This window comes from Rhea americana, unplaced genomic scaffold (genome assembly GCF_003343005.1).
Source record: "Rhea americana isolate MKP2758 unplaced genomic scaffold, rheAme1 scaffold_33, whole genome shotgun sequence".
Taxonomy (NCBI): Eukaryota; Metazoa; Chordata; class Aves; order Rheiformes; family Rheidae; genus Rhea; species Rhea americana.
This window is the reverse complement of record NW_028186457.1, coordinates 6091908-6106796: the sequence shown is the minus strand read 5'-3', so window position 1 is coordinate 6106796 and position 14889 is coordinate 6091908. Positions and strand designations below refer to the sequence as shown.

General features: G+C 41.2%; 1 protein-coding gene across 2 annotated transcripts in view; it reads left to right on the top strand.

The window, feature by feature from the left end:
* Positions 1-12501, top strand: part of MYLK (myosin light chain kinase) — a 216959-nt gene extending 204458 nt beyond the window's left edge. For both annotated transcript variants that reach the window (XM_085311026.1, XM_085311027.1), the window contains 5 exons: positions 4919-5071; positions 6103-6226; positions 7435-7564; positions 8402-8521; positions 10369-12501. In XM_085311026.1, the coding sequence (XP_085167152.1) occupies positions 4919-5071; positions 6103-6226; positions 7435-7564; positions 8402-8521; positions 10369-10622 (781 nt within the window). In that variant the 3' untranslated portion in view covers positions 10623-12501. The remainder of the gene's footprint in view (positions 1-4918; positions 5072-6102; positions 6227-7434; positions 7565-8401; positions 8522-10368) is intronic.
* The last annotated feature ends 2388 nt before the right edge of the window (positions 12502-14889 follow it).

Genomic DNA, 14889 nt, shown 5'->3' with positions numbered 1-14889 from the left:
AAATCTTGYGTTTGCATCCCCTCTCCCCCAGCTCGATGAGTGGGGCCAGTGGAGGAGAGGGGAGCACTGTAGTGGCTCCAGAGTTAGGGACAGGCCTACTGCAGGCACTTCAGGGCACAAAGTGGCTGCGCCCATCACACGCTGTAACCGAAGCGGGAAGGCCGTGCTGTTGTGTGMCTTGACATAATACATTTTTCGTGGTAGGATTTAAGAGAGTTGAGAGATTTGTAACCTGTCTAGACAAAGACTGTGTCTCCATTACGTCCTGTGCAACATCAAATGCAAAACGACTTCAGCAGAGAGCTGCTGAAGTGATCTCTGTGGGTGAGGAGYATTCCTTGCAGAAGAATAGATGGGTGGGATGCAAACTCCAGTAGGAAATAGGGTGACCTCACTCCCCCAAAACCCTGCAGCAAAATCCCTCTCTCAGCATTCTGCCTTGCAGGCAGAAGTACAGACACTGCAGTCTCTCTTGGGAYGTTGCGTCTCTCTTCCTTACAGCATGATTGACTTAATTCCATCCCRCGGCTCCTGCATTTCTAAACTGCACATGTTAAATCCTTCTAAGCTTTCCAGATAATTCATCCAGTCCTGCCTCTTTATCAGTCTTCATTCTTTGAATTTCTCTCTTTGTATTCTCCACCTCAGTGTTTTTATCTTCCACTTTCATCTTGCTCTCTGTCCTGTTCTGCATTGCAATATTGCCCCACATACTTAAGTTGATCTATGGCCTTTGAAGTAAGAGGCCATAGAAATCAGGCTTGTGTGTTTCCTCACCATTTATGTCTATCTCAGTGTCTCCTTCTGCATTTACAATAACCTCTATCTAATGAAGGTTAAACCTCCTGAATTCTTTCCAGCTCTTCCTGTCCCGTTTATTCCTGTGGGCATTGCTCAATTTCTTCGTTGCTTTTTCTGTTTCTAGTCCTTTTCTGATGATCCTTTTGGATAGTCTAGGTTTCTAATATTTGCTAGTCTGTAACAATTTCTAATTTCTGTTTTTATTTCAGACCAAATTTCAGTGTAAGATTTCTGCTGTGTGCACACTTGTATTGAAACTAGATAGCACTTTTCCTTCTATCACCTTAGCATCTGACTAATGTAAGTGAGGAATTTGCTATTGCTTCTCAGCTCCACTTACTTTTGATGACTTCTCCTTTATCAGTTGCATGTGCAGCTTTCTAGAGTCATTTTTTTGCTATGCTACAGCGTAGGCTGGATTTCTGGTGCATTTTATTTCACCATGCTGTGGCCTCTCTTCTCCGCACCTTCCTAGTACTACCACTCACCTGATTCTTCAAACGTTCCTTTTTCTTTCTGTCTGTTGTGGTTTATCATTGCTGTTGTGGCTCCCTTGTTTGGCAGTCTGGATTGGCAAGGGACTCGGGTTGCTGGTTTAAACTTGACTCCACGTGGTATAAAAATGTAAGCATCGCTAATACAAAGATGAGAACACGCTCCTTGCTCTTTCAGTACAGAAAATGAGAGCTCTTTAATGTCATGATTGTATTACTCAAAAGGAAATGAATTATGTGGTCACTGGCAGTGACCAGGTGTGATYTTCATTCACTGAGCATGTAAAACAAGGGCAAGAGCAGAGTGAGCCCTTGCTCCAGGACAAGCTGTATTCCTGTGTGGGGACCCCCATGGGCTGTTCCTTCCTTGAGGCTGCCAGTGTGGGAGTCAGACAGCTCTCACCTAAGGAGGAGGTTGTTCTGTCATGTGGGTACATGTCATGTGGATACTATTTATTTAATTTCACTTGTAAAAGAATTAAATTACTACCTGATCTCCGGGATGCAGGTGTTACCATCTCTGCCTAAATGGRCTTATTTCACATGACTTGCACAGGTTTAGTCAGACAGAGGTACTCTTCCAAGTGAGATTTGTCACTTTTTTCACTGCTTATACAATGCAGGGGACTGAGGAGGAGCTCAGTGTCACCAGACCCGATCAGTTGCTGCTGCAAACACAGCTTGCAGAGGAATGCTCAGTCTGGCTTTTGGAGGCACGGAGCACATTCGTCTCTCCGGGATTAGTGACGGTTTTAATGCAAAGATTGCCAAGTGAAATATAGGCAGTCAGACCTGATGACCACACAGACCCTTTCTGATCTTAACATTTCTAAATCTGCACTCAGGGCTTTGTTAAAACAGACAATAAATGTTGACCATCGTCTAGAGGATGAAATATCTTTCCTCTTTATGTAGAAGTGGAAACTGTGAAAGACTTTCTAAACAAGTGGTGCTTAACATGCCAGGAAGATGCCTGGTTAAGTAGCTGGAAAAATGTTTTCAGTAAACAACTTGCTGCTTGTCTAATAGTAACTGCATAGTATAAGCTCAATATTAATTTTCTGGAGCGGTAGCTCCTCTTTATCACTTAGCTTCAGCATTCCAAAATGAAATTGTTTCCATAATCTGTCAAAAGAGATGCTGGGCCATTATTACTTTAAAAGGCTATTAGGGAAAGAACATGCAAGACCTAGGCCAGTGAGATCTCTGATAAAGATAAGAACTTTGCAGTATAACCTACATGAGATGCTGGTGTTTTGTTTCTATAGACAAAGATCTAGTTCTCCTTAGAAGTATTTCCATAACAAAGCCATGGGTTCACAGTAAAAAACTGTGGGAGAAGACGACAATTATTTTAGCTTTACAAATTTGCAACAGCACATTAGGAAATCCAAAAATACTCTTGTTGAAACCTTTGATTGGTGTTTGGAAATGACAAAATGCACGGAACTTAACTGGTCCTAATTTAATAATTTACCAAATACAGAGGATATTTAGGACAGCACTTAAGATTTTATTAGACAATCCTGTCATCCAGTTCTTTAGAAAAAATACAAACCAAAACAACCAGCCTTTTTCTTCCCTGATCTCCTTCCTTTTTACCCTCATACTTCAAAAGCTGTGTGTGACATGCAATATCCCTTACCCTAAAAAGCTTGATGTCCTTTTTTTATCAGCATTGCCTCTGAAATGTCACTGTGGAGCATAGGCAGTGGTGTTTCCACGTGAAGCAGCATCTCTGTATCTGTAGCAGTCTTTCTAGCCAGCAAAGTGAGCTGTCAAACTAGCAGGAGAGAGCCTTAATCTCTGGAGATAGGCCAAACTATTATCTAATGTAGCACAAGAGCTGTACAATACTATTTGTGGTAATACTATGCAGAGGTCACATTTGGCATACTTCAATCAAGTGCTGAGAGAAATGGATTGTTCTTGCTCTGGCTGCCTCAGTATTTCCTCTAGGAGCTTAACTGGAAGGAGAAAGACATGCGTCTCTTCTATTGACAATGAACTGAAGAAATACTTTACAAACTCCTAGTTTGTATAAAACATGAGCCCCTGCAAGCTGCTGAATTGGTTGGGAGATTATTTTACTTACAACATAGTCAAAAAAATACAACTTAAAAATGAGTATCTGGGTCCAAACTTAGAATAGCAATCTGGATGAGATTTTTTCACCTTTTAAAATGTTATGGAGGAAGATGATGATGTTATAAATACTCCTATGCATAAATATTTGAGTGAGGATAGATTTAAGGCCCTGCAAGAATTGGCTTTGCAGATTCCAGGACAGAGATTTTTGCTGCAACAACTTACCTGGCCTGCTGGCTGCTGTGTGTAAGAATCTGCAGAGCAGGTTCTCTCTCGTTGTCCAGTGGCTGCCACTGTCTGTGCTGTCGGGCAGAAAACTTGCCTCTTCCAGGAAATGTAAAAGACCGAGACCTGTTAACGCTGGCGTAGGGTGTTGCTTTACGTGAGCACTGCTCTGTATGTTAATCTTTCAGCTTTCTGTAACTCATGCCTGTAAGTTCATAATTAGGTTTATGCCGTTTTACACATTTATAAAGGCACTCTTGACTGTTGTATTTGAATGTATCCCATATAGTTCAAAGTAAGAGAGCAAACACATCCTGTTCTGATTTCTCTCTTCCTCCCTGAGGCGAAAAAAATCTTTGTCTTGTGTATCATCACTATATCCACATTTAAACACATGTGCTGCCTGTCTCTTAAACTGGCTGTTTAAGAGAGTGGTTAACATGACTGGAGTAGAGGGAAAGAAAATCAAGTCTGTAAAATTTCATTCGGGATAGTTTACTGTGTAAATTGGATGCCAGAAAGAAGAGCCGTAACTTGTGGTTCCAAAATATAAGCCAGCCTTTCGCCTGAATACTTTTACTGACAGAGTGATAGATACAGATATCAAAAATATCTGGATGCACGTAAGTACAGTATAATAAAGGATAAAGCTAAACTTGGGAAAGACACTCTGCAAAATGGTATCTTGATGTTCTGTGGTTGCCATTCACTGGTGATTTTTCACTTGCATAGAGTGCAGAGCCTTGCAAGCTCAACTTAGGTTATAAAAAAGTACTGTTTGCATTTCATGCGTCATCATGACTGACTGAGAACATGAAGATCGCGTTACACTTTTGGATGCATCTGCATAACTCTACAGCCTGCAGTGATGTAGCACTGTTTTATCTGGTCCTGTGATTGGAGTTTTGCTGTTGTTTCTGTTTACAAAACAGGCCTGTGAATTTCACAGTTTCACGATGCMTCCTTCTTCTAGGCTACTTCTGCAGAGGTAAATGGAATAAAACGTACAGAAAACTGGTTTTGACACTAAAGGTGGCAAAGTCACTCTGAATGCACCCAAAAAAAGCTATTCTGCTGAATTTGCTATGAAGAAAGAGAACAAAACTTTTCCGTTCATCTTTGCAGTCAAAATTCTAGTTTCCTTCCCATATGACTATCTGTAAATTGTTTTTAGTTTTTGTTGTTGTTGCTGAAATATCAGAGAGCTTCTGCTCTTGAAGTCTCAAGGCAGAAGAGATTCTTGATTTCTTCCTCTGATCATTTGCACAATGACACGTTATTTTGTGGCTGTCCCTCTGCTTTATCCCCAGGGTCAGTGGACTTTCTCCTTTCATGGGAGACAACGACAACGAAACCTTAGCCAATGTTACCTCAGCAACGTGGGACTTCGATGATGAGGCTTTTGATGAAATCTCTGATGATGCCAAGGACTTTATCAGCAATCTACTAAAGAAAGACATGAAGTAAAGCTGTTGGACTTGCTACAGTCTTTACGTTTGTATTTATCTGAGCTTGCCATTCTTGTTTCCCCATTCTGAATCTCTGCCTCGAGGCAGGCACTTCTGGCTGTACTTCCTAAGGAGCTCTCTGTGCCCATCTGTCTTTGCGTGCAGCTAGCATTTATGTGACAGTACAGGGTCCGACCGGAGCACTTCCATTTAAATGCCTGCTCACTCTTCTTTTCCTTTTCCTCAGGCAAGGTGCAACCTGAGGCCTGTGTGACTGTTCTTATCTTTACTGTAGTGTGACCACACATAAGAACTAATGATTCCTGCACAAAATGCACTGTGTTGATCCGAATGGGTTGCAATTTAGCTAGATTTATTTTTTAAATGTGGTACCCCTCAGTGGATCGCTTTCTTATAAATCTAGTGGTTTGGCAAGAAAAAAAAAAATCAGAGTTGGAAGCCCTGTTTACAGCAGACTCTGGATGAGCCAAGGAAAGAAAATGTTCTTTTTCCAAGGAGTTTACAATCAGAAAGACAGAAGACAGAGGGTTATTTATACATATATCATGAACAAAGTGAAGTATTGGCATGGTTTCGCTGGAGATGTATTTGGATACTTCTGTTTTGTTAAATGTTTAGTGTTGTGGGGAAGACGGGTATTAAGCAGTAGAAAAGGGAAAATTTCTATGAGTAGAGGAAAGGAGATCTGAGACAGGATTCTAGTCATAACGAAGAAACTGAATCATAGCCATCGTAGCTCTGTTGTATATATTTCATGACTGAAACATATGGCTTTTCATGCTTTATTTTATAATGTTTTATTAACACTTAAAAATGCACAGCTTACCCTCAAAAAAACTTCACAAATTGTGAAAATGAGTTTGTGGAGTATGCGTGGCTAGGATGGCAGTGCCATATGATCTATGTTGCTAAATATAAAACACACAGAATCAGCTCTCAAAAAAGAGAAATGGAAGTAATGTAAAAGCAGCTAGGTTCTATCATCATTATTGGCAACTCTGACTAGCCTTTTTATATAAAAACAGGAGTCGCTTAGATTGTACTCAATGTCTTCAGCATCCTTGGCTGCAAAAAGACACCAAAAACATGGAAGCCAAAAAACTTTCCAAAGAGAGGATGAAGAAATATATGGCCAGAAGAAAATGGCAGGTAATGAAGAGGACATGGAATTGGGCTAGTTATCCTAATAAATCTTTTTATTTCTGATGTTTGTGATTCCAAGAAACATTCCACACCAGGTAGTTTCTACTGCTAGTGAAAACTCCAGCGTGGCTCGTATGTGAAGGTAGTAAAGCACGTTTGGTTTGTGTGGGTGAGCAGGAGGACGGTCTGTGGTTGCATAAACACATTCCATTTCAGGCTACTAAACGATGTATGAGCTCAAGTACAGATTTTCCTGTTCTTTTAGGGGCTTTTCCCGGTATGCTACTGTGTCCTCCCTGCCCTCTGCACGCTGCTGAGGCCAAGGGATTCTGACATCCTTACCCAAGTTGAACAGCTAGGTAAATGCCAATCAGTGTGGCCTCTGTAAAGATACCTTCATTTTGTGGTAGTTTCTAAGCTAGTAGTTCCTGTCCTCTTGGAGCATCAAGCTTCTCATGGTTTCAGTCAGACTAGTTTAATAATTTTCTTGGAAATATTTAGTCTCCATATCTTCTTTTTTCTTAAATTTAGAATTGATGTAACAGCTCCATCTGTGCCATTCTGATAGCTAGAGTAGCGGATGTATAATATCCTGGATCCAGCCTTTACATAAGCCTAGAAAAAATACTGAGTTAGATAAATCTAACTTATAATTTGCCTTTTGTTCTATTTCAYGTGTTTCTTAGGTGCTCATGCAAGCTGTACAGAGATACAAGTGTCTGTACTAGAGGGGAAATAGTCTGAACGTATTTTAGTATCCTGGCGGTTGATTCTCAAGCTTGTCAGAGACTTGTTTTTATCGTGCAGATGGTGGTTTCTCATTCATTTTGTATTAACTGGTTATTCATTCTYGATGAAACTCAGTCCAGCCCATAAAGCTGTTCAGAGATCCGTTTACCACCAGAGTTAAGTTCCACTTAAATGGTACATAGCTTTTTTGCTGGCTCTCCTCATGCAGCGCATTTTATCCTCAGCTAACAGAGACATTCATTTAGGTATGAGTTCATCAGAGGAAGTTCATATCTGCAACTAAATTTGGTAATTCAAGCCAGTCTGGTCTGTCTCTGCTAGAACAACACAGCTATATATGAAGTAGTTTGTCCACGAATTTCAGTGAGGTTTGCTGAGATCCTAAGTAATTGTAGTACCGTTGTTACGGAAAATCACATGCCTTTTGGATTGGACTGACCAGGAGCCCTTGTGTTACGTTTCAGAAAACAGGCCATGCCGTTCGAGCAATAGGAAGATTGTCGTCCATGGCAATGATTTCCGGTATGAGCGGGAGGAAGGCCTCCGGGAGCTCGCCTACCAGCCCTATAAACACAGACAAAGTAGAGAACGAAGGTAAGGAGCTTTGGGGCACCACATTTTTACCTATGCTCGGAATCCTACTAAACCTTTTAGCAAAATGCTTAGAAACCAGTCGAGTTTGTTATTCCTGCTCTCTCTCTCCTGTTTTCTTTTTCAAAGATCAAAAAGTCACTGTTGTTGTGTTGCTCTGCTACTCAAAATGTCCCATTTTAAGTACTGGTGGTAAAACGTTCACTTTCTGTCCAAGGAATTAAGGCAGATTTGTCGGCTGCATTTTATATCAATCTGAGAATGCATGTTCATACAAAGATTGCAGTAATGTATTTCCTTCTCTTGCAAATACTGAAGCAATAAATTAATAGTATTTGCCATCTCCAAGACATGTGCTATGTGCTAACCATGCTCCTCAGAGGGGAGCATTTAGAAACCAAATAAAACAAACCAGGTGTCTACAGTTATTGCCCTAAATCCGGATTTATGTGGATTTGTAGTGTATAACAATCGGGCGCAGATGCTTGGCCCCTCTGAAAATCAGGCTAGTCATTTTGACATAGCCACATAAGACTATGGGCCTGATCCAAGTTGAACCGGAGGGTTGCCCCTCTGCCTAGGAAAAGTCTAGGTTTGATTATAAAAAAGGTCAAGGAAAAAATAATATTTGTAGCGTGGTGGCCTGTATGTTGATTTAATTCTATTTATTGTCTGAATCTTTGTCCAACTGTGAAAGACTGGCACAAAACTAAGCAGCTAACATCCTCACTGTTCTATTAAAAAGCAAAAGATGTTTCATTACATATTGGTTAAAAATTGAAACTCATATTTTGAGAACTTCCTTTGTAAAGTAGTTAACTACCTTTTCACTCTTGCCAGATGCTTTCCTTGAAGAGGTGGCTGAGGAAAAGCCCCATGTAAAGCCATACTTTACTAAAACAATCCTTGACATAGAAGTTGTGGAAGGAAGCGCTGCTAGATTTGACTGCAAAATTGAAGGTACACTAAATAAGCATATCTTCACTATTCTTTCTTTCCTTTCCTGCCAGCTTTCTGCATTGTGCTGTTGTTCACCTGAGGTTTTTCTGTACTACTGCTGTGCAGGTGCCATTCTGCTTTACCAATATCTGCATGACACAGCATGAATGTGTTGCAATAAAATAAGCTGTTTGGAGCTGCATCAGCTTGTTCTGTGCTTGTCATAGACCAGTAATCTCCAAAAGGAAATGTGTGAGTCACTAATTCAGGATACTGAGAAAGAACAATAACGTGATTTTTGAGGATAGAAACAATAAAACCAAGATGCAATGTAATACCATAAGTTGCAGAAATATACCCTTAGAGACTGCTAACCAGAAACTGTGAATAAGCAGGGCGTCACTTGTCTGAAACGGCAGATGAGTTTTAGGGGACTCCGGCCATGCAGCGATATATTGTGTTAAAGGCAAAGTCCCTAGCAGGGTGTTTGCAGAAGTAATGATAATATGCATTGTGCTGGTTACAAAATTCACATCTAGAAAATACTGTGGGTTCTTTTTTTWAAAAAAACTTAAAAGCTCAAAAAAGAAAACTCAGACTCGAGTATGTAGATCGAAAGAATAACTCCATGAGAAGACACTAAAGGAGCAGGCTTTGTCAGCCTAATAAACTAAAGGCCAAGACTGGTGGCATTTCTACTGCAGTGACATCGAGGTTTCTGTATTGCGGCTGTTAATGAAAATGAGAAATTAGGAAGAGAAGAGCTGTTAAAATGGATAGAGTATGTGCCAGAATGTATGGATTATGAGTTAAATAGTTTTTCTAATCTTAAGAAAATTGGAGCAGCCTCACAGATCTTTTGCTTGTTTCTTTCTGTGCTCCTAATCTCTTTCACTGCCTGTTTCCTACCTCACAGCGGAGATGTGAGGATGCATTGTTGTTGCTGATGGATGCTCAGCGTGAGGAGTATGTGTATGTGTATAAATCCTGCATGGAATAAAAGAGATGGATGTACCATGGCCAATTTTCCAAACTTTCCCATGTATCACTATAATGTTCAGTGTGTATTAGAGGTTCCTGCAGTTTACTGTAGTTCAGTAAGAAGCCGTCCTTCTGTCACAGTCCAGAACTTGCTGTCTTCAGTTTGCTCTGTCAGCCTAGAGTGCTGCGTAAGAGACTGTTCTCTAGCATGCATGCAGGGCCCTGTCCTTGATGCCTCGAGTACAGTAAAACTGTCTGCTTCACAAAAGGCTCGGGAACCCTACTGAGATGCATAATCAAAATGGTTTTCTTAGATCCCTTCACTTACCCTAATAAAGACATATAGGAAGGGAGAGTGCCACAGTCACCATACAGGATGGGCTGGTGTAAGCAAGCAGATTAGGAGGAGGAAGATCGTGAACATCCGCAACAAAGCAGGCTAAGGAGGACAGTAAATTGTATTTGTAGTGCACAGCACCTTACCCCTGAAATTCTGAATTTCCCTGTTGGGAACTGTAGGTTCCACAAAAGCTGCATTGTAAGGTAAGCCTCAAATACACTGTTAAGAGTCCCCTCCTCGCTGATGTCTGAGGCGTAGGAAGGGCTGTCTGCAGTCATCGAAAAAGTAGTGAAACATGCTACCTACTGAGTACCTCAGTGTTAACTTCTGATTTTTACTGTTCATAATGAAGTCGGTTCAGGTAACTGTAAAAGTCTGCAAAAAAAGTCTTGCATCATCTGCATTTATTTTAAATAGAGTTCATTGAAATACTTGTGTGTCAACATTTTGGCATGTGCATACCTGGACGTAGAATTGGAGCGTAAAATAAGCACAGATAAGTTGATACTCATTTATTGCAATTGCTGTTCTTTCTCCGCTGTTGCAGGCTATCCTGACCCTGAGGTGATCTGGTACAAAGATGATCAGCCTGTTAAGGAGTCCCGGCACTTCCAAATAGATTATGATGAGGATGGGAACTGTTCTTTGACTATTTCTGAAGTATGTGGGGACGATGATGCCAAATACACCTGCAAAGCTGTTAATAGCCTTGGGGAAGCAACATGCACTGCAGAACTCCTTGTGGAAACAATGGGAAAAGAAGGAGAGGAGGAGGAGGAGGAGGAGGAGGAGGAAGAATGAAACAAGGCTCAAAGAAAAATTATTTGAAAAATATATTTAAAGACTCTCTTTCTAAAGCTCAGAAAACCAAGTTATCAAAAGCACCTTGTGTGATACGTAGGTCTTTGCAGGGGTGGTTTTTCAGCATGATCAGTTGAGACCTGTTTGTTTTATGTATGGGCATTAATTGGAATCAGCCAGCACTTTAAGCTGCTAGCATGATTGGATTTCATTTAAGCAAGTCATCAATTAAGTTGCCCGGTCTATTTTTTAAATTAAAATATATGCAAAGTAAGTCTACAATTATACTCTGAACTTATTAAAGAAAAACAGTCTATTTATTGAGCTTATTGGTCTATACCATCATTTTCCTCAGCCAGCACTACAGTTAAGTTGGCTCCTCAAGATCTGCTTCACAAGGAATCGTTTGTCAGACACATGCAGTGAATCTCTCCAGTCTTAAGAAACAGGCTGCTCTCACAGCCGTATTTTCTATAAGGGAAGGTCTGATACAGCGAGCATTGCAATTCTTACGTTCGTATGGTGCATTTTTCGTTTGTTTTAAACAGAATTTCATTATCCTAACTTTAAACACATTTACTCCCCTTTCTCAGTATGCTGTTAGTGTAGCTCTAATACTGCTTGTCTTAGAAATCCACGTGTTCTTCTCTGAGATACTGCTAATCATAGCTTGTCAACTTTCCCTTATAGAATCTGTCACTTCAATGCAGTCGCAGCTCCCTACTTAAGAAACAGACTGAAAATACAAAGACTGAGAAAATTTTCTGTTGTTCTGGTCAGTTTAATAATGATTTGTGATTCATATATATGCTGCTGTGAAACAGGTTATCGCACAATCAGTGACTTCTATGTGCATGCGTATGAAGGAGATCCCAGGTTAGTTAAAATTTTACTTGCATTTATTCGGCCATTGCAAAGCAGATTTCAACTGATGATAAGCTGGAAACTCCCACAGACTTTTGGAGTAGCCAAAAAAAAGATAGTAGTCTGGATTAGAAACTCCATTATATTAAGCAGTTTCCAAAGAATCATAACCTATATAGGACTTACTTGTACCTTATGAGCTTGACTGTCATGTTTTTGTCTTGAACCTGCATCAGTGAGGCTGTTGCCTTTTTAAAAAATGCAGRAAAAAAGGAAAAAAAATCCCAAACCCAAATTTTGTCTCAGAAATGGTTAATGCACTCAGACTTAGTAACTTTGCTTTCCTTTCACAGTGTTGGCACTTTTTAATTTTTTTGTTGTTCAGAGGTAATATCAGAGGCTGTAAGGTGATATGCATAATCCAAAACCAGTATGTCCTGTATCTGTGTATCATTCCAAAAGTGATTCTTTTTCTTTTCCACTTTTTGTGTGTAAAGTTCAACCATTTGCATTTCAAATGTTACCTCTTTAAAAAAAAGAAATTATTTTAAATCCTCACAATTAAGTAGTCAGTGTACTTTAATACAGGTGTGTACAATATCAACCTTAGGTTGTTTGATATTGCCTAGTTTGTATGTGTTTTATATGATTTGCTCTTCTACATTCAAAACTCAATTAATGTGGATCACACGATGGTTTTTATAACTGCTTTACTCTTTGTTGCTAGGTTCAGATTGCCAGCATGTCTTTTCTTTTTCAATGGATAAAGAACTTTTGTTATTACTAAACACAGTATTGCCACAATTCCTTATACAGAAAAGTTTTTAATCTGATTTAGAGCATACAGAGCTTTTCTCACGTTTTTTAAATGTGTTAGGCAACAATGGGGTGTATTTTGTACCTTAATAAAAATATGCTAATGTTTTCCCAGTTTGTTAAACTATCAGAATTGCAAAGATGAGAACGCTACGGCTGTAGTTACTCACAGTTTCTAAATAAATAATACCACAAAGCATGCTACTTGTATACTCTGTTGCAGGCGTCACTGCGTTCACACTGGCAGAGCAGGGGCCTTTCCCTAGCCGATCCCCTGCTAAGACCTGCTTGGCGCAAGAACGGGTGAGGCAGCAACACTGATCATTGTGCTGCTTCCGCACTTCTGTTAGCGTAGGCCACAGCGACACGGCGGCTGCTCTGAGTGAATGTCATCAGGTACGGTATGGGGCTGATAATATGTATGTCAGCCTTTACATATAGCTCCGCCACGCTTGTCTACAACCTCATCGCATCCTCAACGGGGAACAGAAGTGTAAATGTCTGTGGGGCACCTGTATCTGGGTGTACCGTGGGGTACAGCTGTGGTGGTCTTTTCACAACTGAGCAATAATTCCCTTGTGGTGGGGGAATTCAGTCTGAAAGATAGTAAGAACAAAAGAGAATGAATTCAGGAAAGCCTGTGGGTACATGCATATAAATACTGTGTTCCTAGAAACTCTGACAATGAAGGAGCTTAGCGCCTGCGTTGTGCTGCCTCTAAGCAGACTGTCTTCTGCTGTGTAGTCCCAGGCACTATGGACCAYGCAGAGACTCCCTAAAGCAAAGACTGTGAAACGTCCTGTCTGTATCAACATGTTTCTTAAGCAAACCTTCAGCGCTTGAAACGGTCACCTCTGCAAGAGGCCTCAACAGGCTTGTGAACRTACTTGACGTTATTCGTTGGACTGCTGTCTTCGTGCAGGTAGGCGTATAAAGCTGTTCGGTACTAGTATAACATACAGCTTCGACGGCCCAGGGCGCAGACATGGCAAAGTTTGTAGGTACATGTACGTGTACTGGCTGTCAGACCCCACAGACTCTATTGGTTTTACTGCACACAATTTCTCTTACTTCTCCGCCAGTCTCTGTGTTGAACAGGTTACAAATGGCCTCTCTTGCCTTTTTCCCTAGGATGTATCTAGCTTTTCATGCAGTTAATGAAGTAAAATGTCATGTTGACTCCTAGTAACATCTCTTCTAGTCTTTAATAAACAATGAACTTTACTTCAAAAGTGATGGGATACCTATCTAATTCAGCTCTGAGCAGTTGGTTACAATTTGTATTTAGCCTTGAATTTTTTTGTTTGAAGAGTAGACTCCTCTATTCCAACTGAAGAAGGATCTTCCATGTGCTTGAAATCCTGTCTACTTTTACCAACTATCCCAGTTGGTCTAATAAAAGATATTATCTCTTCCCATAGACCTTGTTTTGCCTCTATGATTGCAGAGAGCCACATTTTGGGTGTAGTAGGGTTGAAACAATCCCCAACAGCAGAGGTTATGCAAGACATTGTYATGCACAAGTCAGACCGCTTAGTTCTGCTTAATTTCTTTTGTATAATACTCAGTTGCTTTAAGAGGCAAGGAGAATTTGGGACTAGCCACTGATTTTTGTAAGTCAAGCTTCTGGATTTGCAGAAACTTAATTTACTTAACTACAAGCCCATCCAACCATCCAAGTGCCCAGCGCACTGTTCCGGTTGGTGAAGAGACTTTGCTGATTGCGTGCATGGCACGCAAAGACTCTGCGTTACTGTTTGCCCACAAGGACGACAGCGCAAGACCTTGCAGCTCTCTTCTGTGGTGAGTTTTGGGCTTTGAAAATATAGAAATATTTTTAGTTGCATATAAAGATGTATACCTGTAAAATTTACTGGAAAGGTCCACCACAGTCACCAAAAAGACTGCTGTCTGAAAACGATACTCAGGCGCTATCTTTGAAACGTAAGCCATGGTAACTKGGCTGTGCACGTACGGCCGCGAATTCATCAGGGGACGCACGTGCTGCTGAGAAAGCAGAGTTTGTCGGGAGGTGGCAGGGAGGGAGGCGTACGCACACCGCTCACAGAGGAACTGCACCACAAGCAGCATTAAAAATACCCTGAGAACTGTTCTTGGAAGATGAGAAATAAGTTCATGTAATATTTACAGATCCTGTAAAAAATAAAATCACATTCTTATCGCTGCACTTTGCAGTCACCCGAAGCGCGGGTGCTGTACGCAGCCCCGGGAGAGCGGCCGTCTCCTCTGAAGGGGATACTCAAATTCGCGCTGCTGTGGAAGTATCGCAACCCGCTTTTCGGCAACTGCGTAAAACCAGCAGAAAACGAGTTACAGCCTCGTTTGTGCTTTGCTTCAGCAGCCTATTACTCTAAAAACGATGACGAGAGACAAACTCTCGATTTCAGAACTAACGGCGTTAATTTCTCTAAGGAAATTCTCTAAGCGCTACTCCGCCCCGCGGGCGCGGCAGCGCAGGGCGGCGGTTTTAACGGCCGCTGTGAAGAGCAGTCGGAGAGGCCGCTCGCCACCCGCCCGCCGGCTCCGGGGGGCGCGGCGGCGGCGGCGGCGGCGGCGGCGGGGCGGG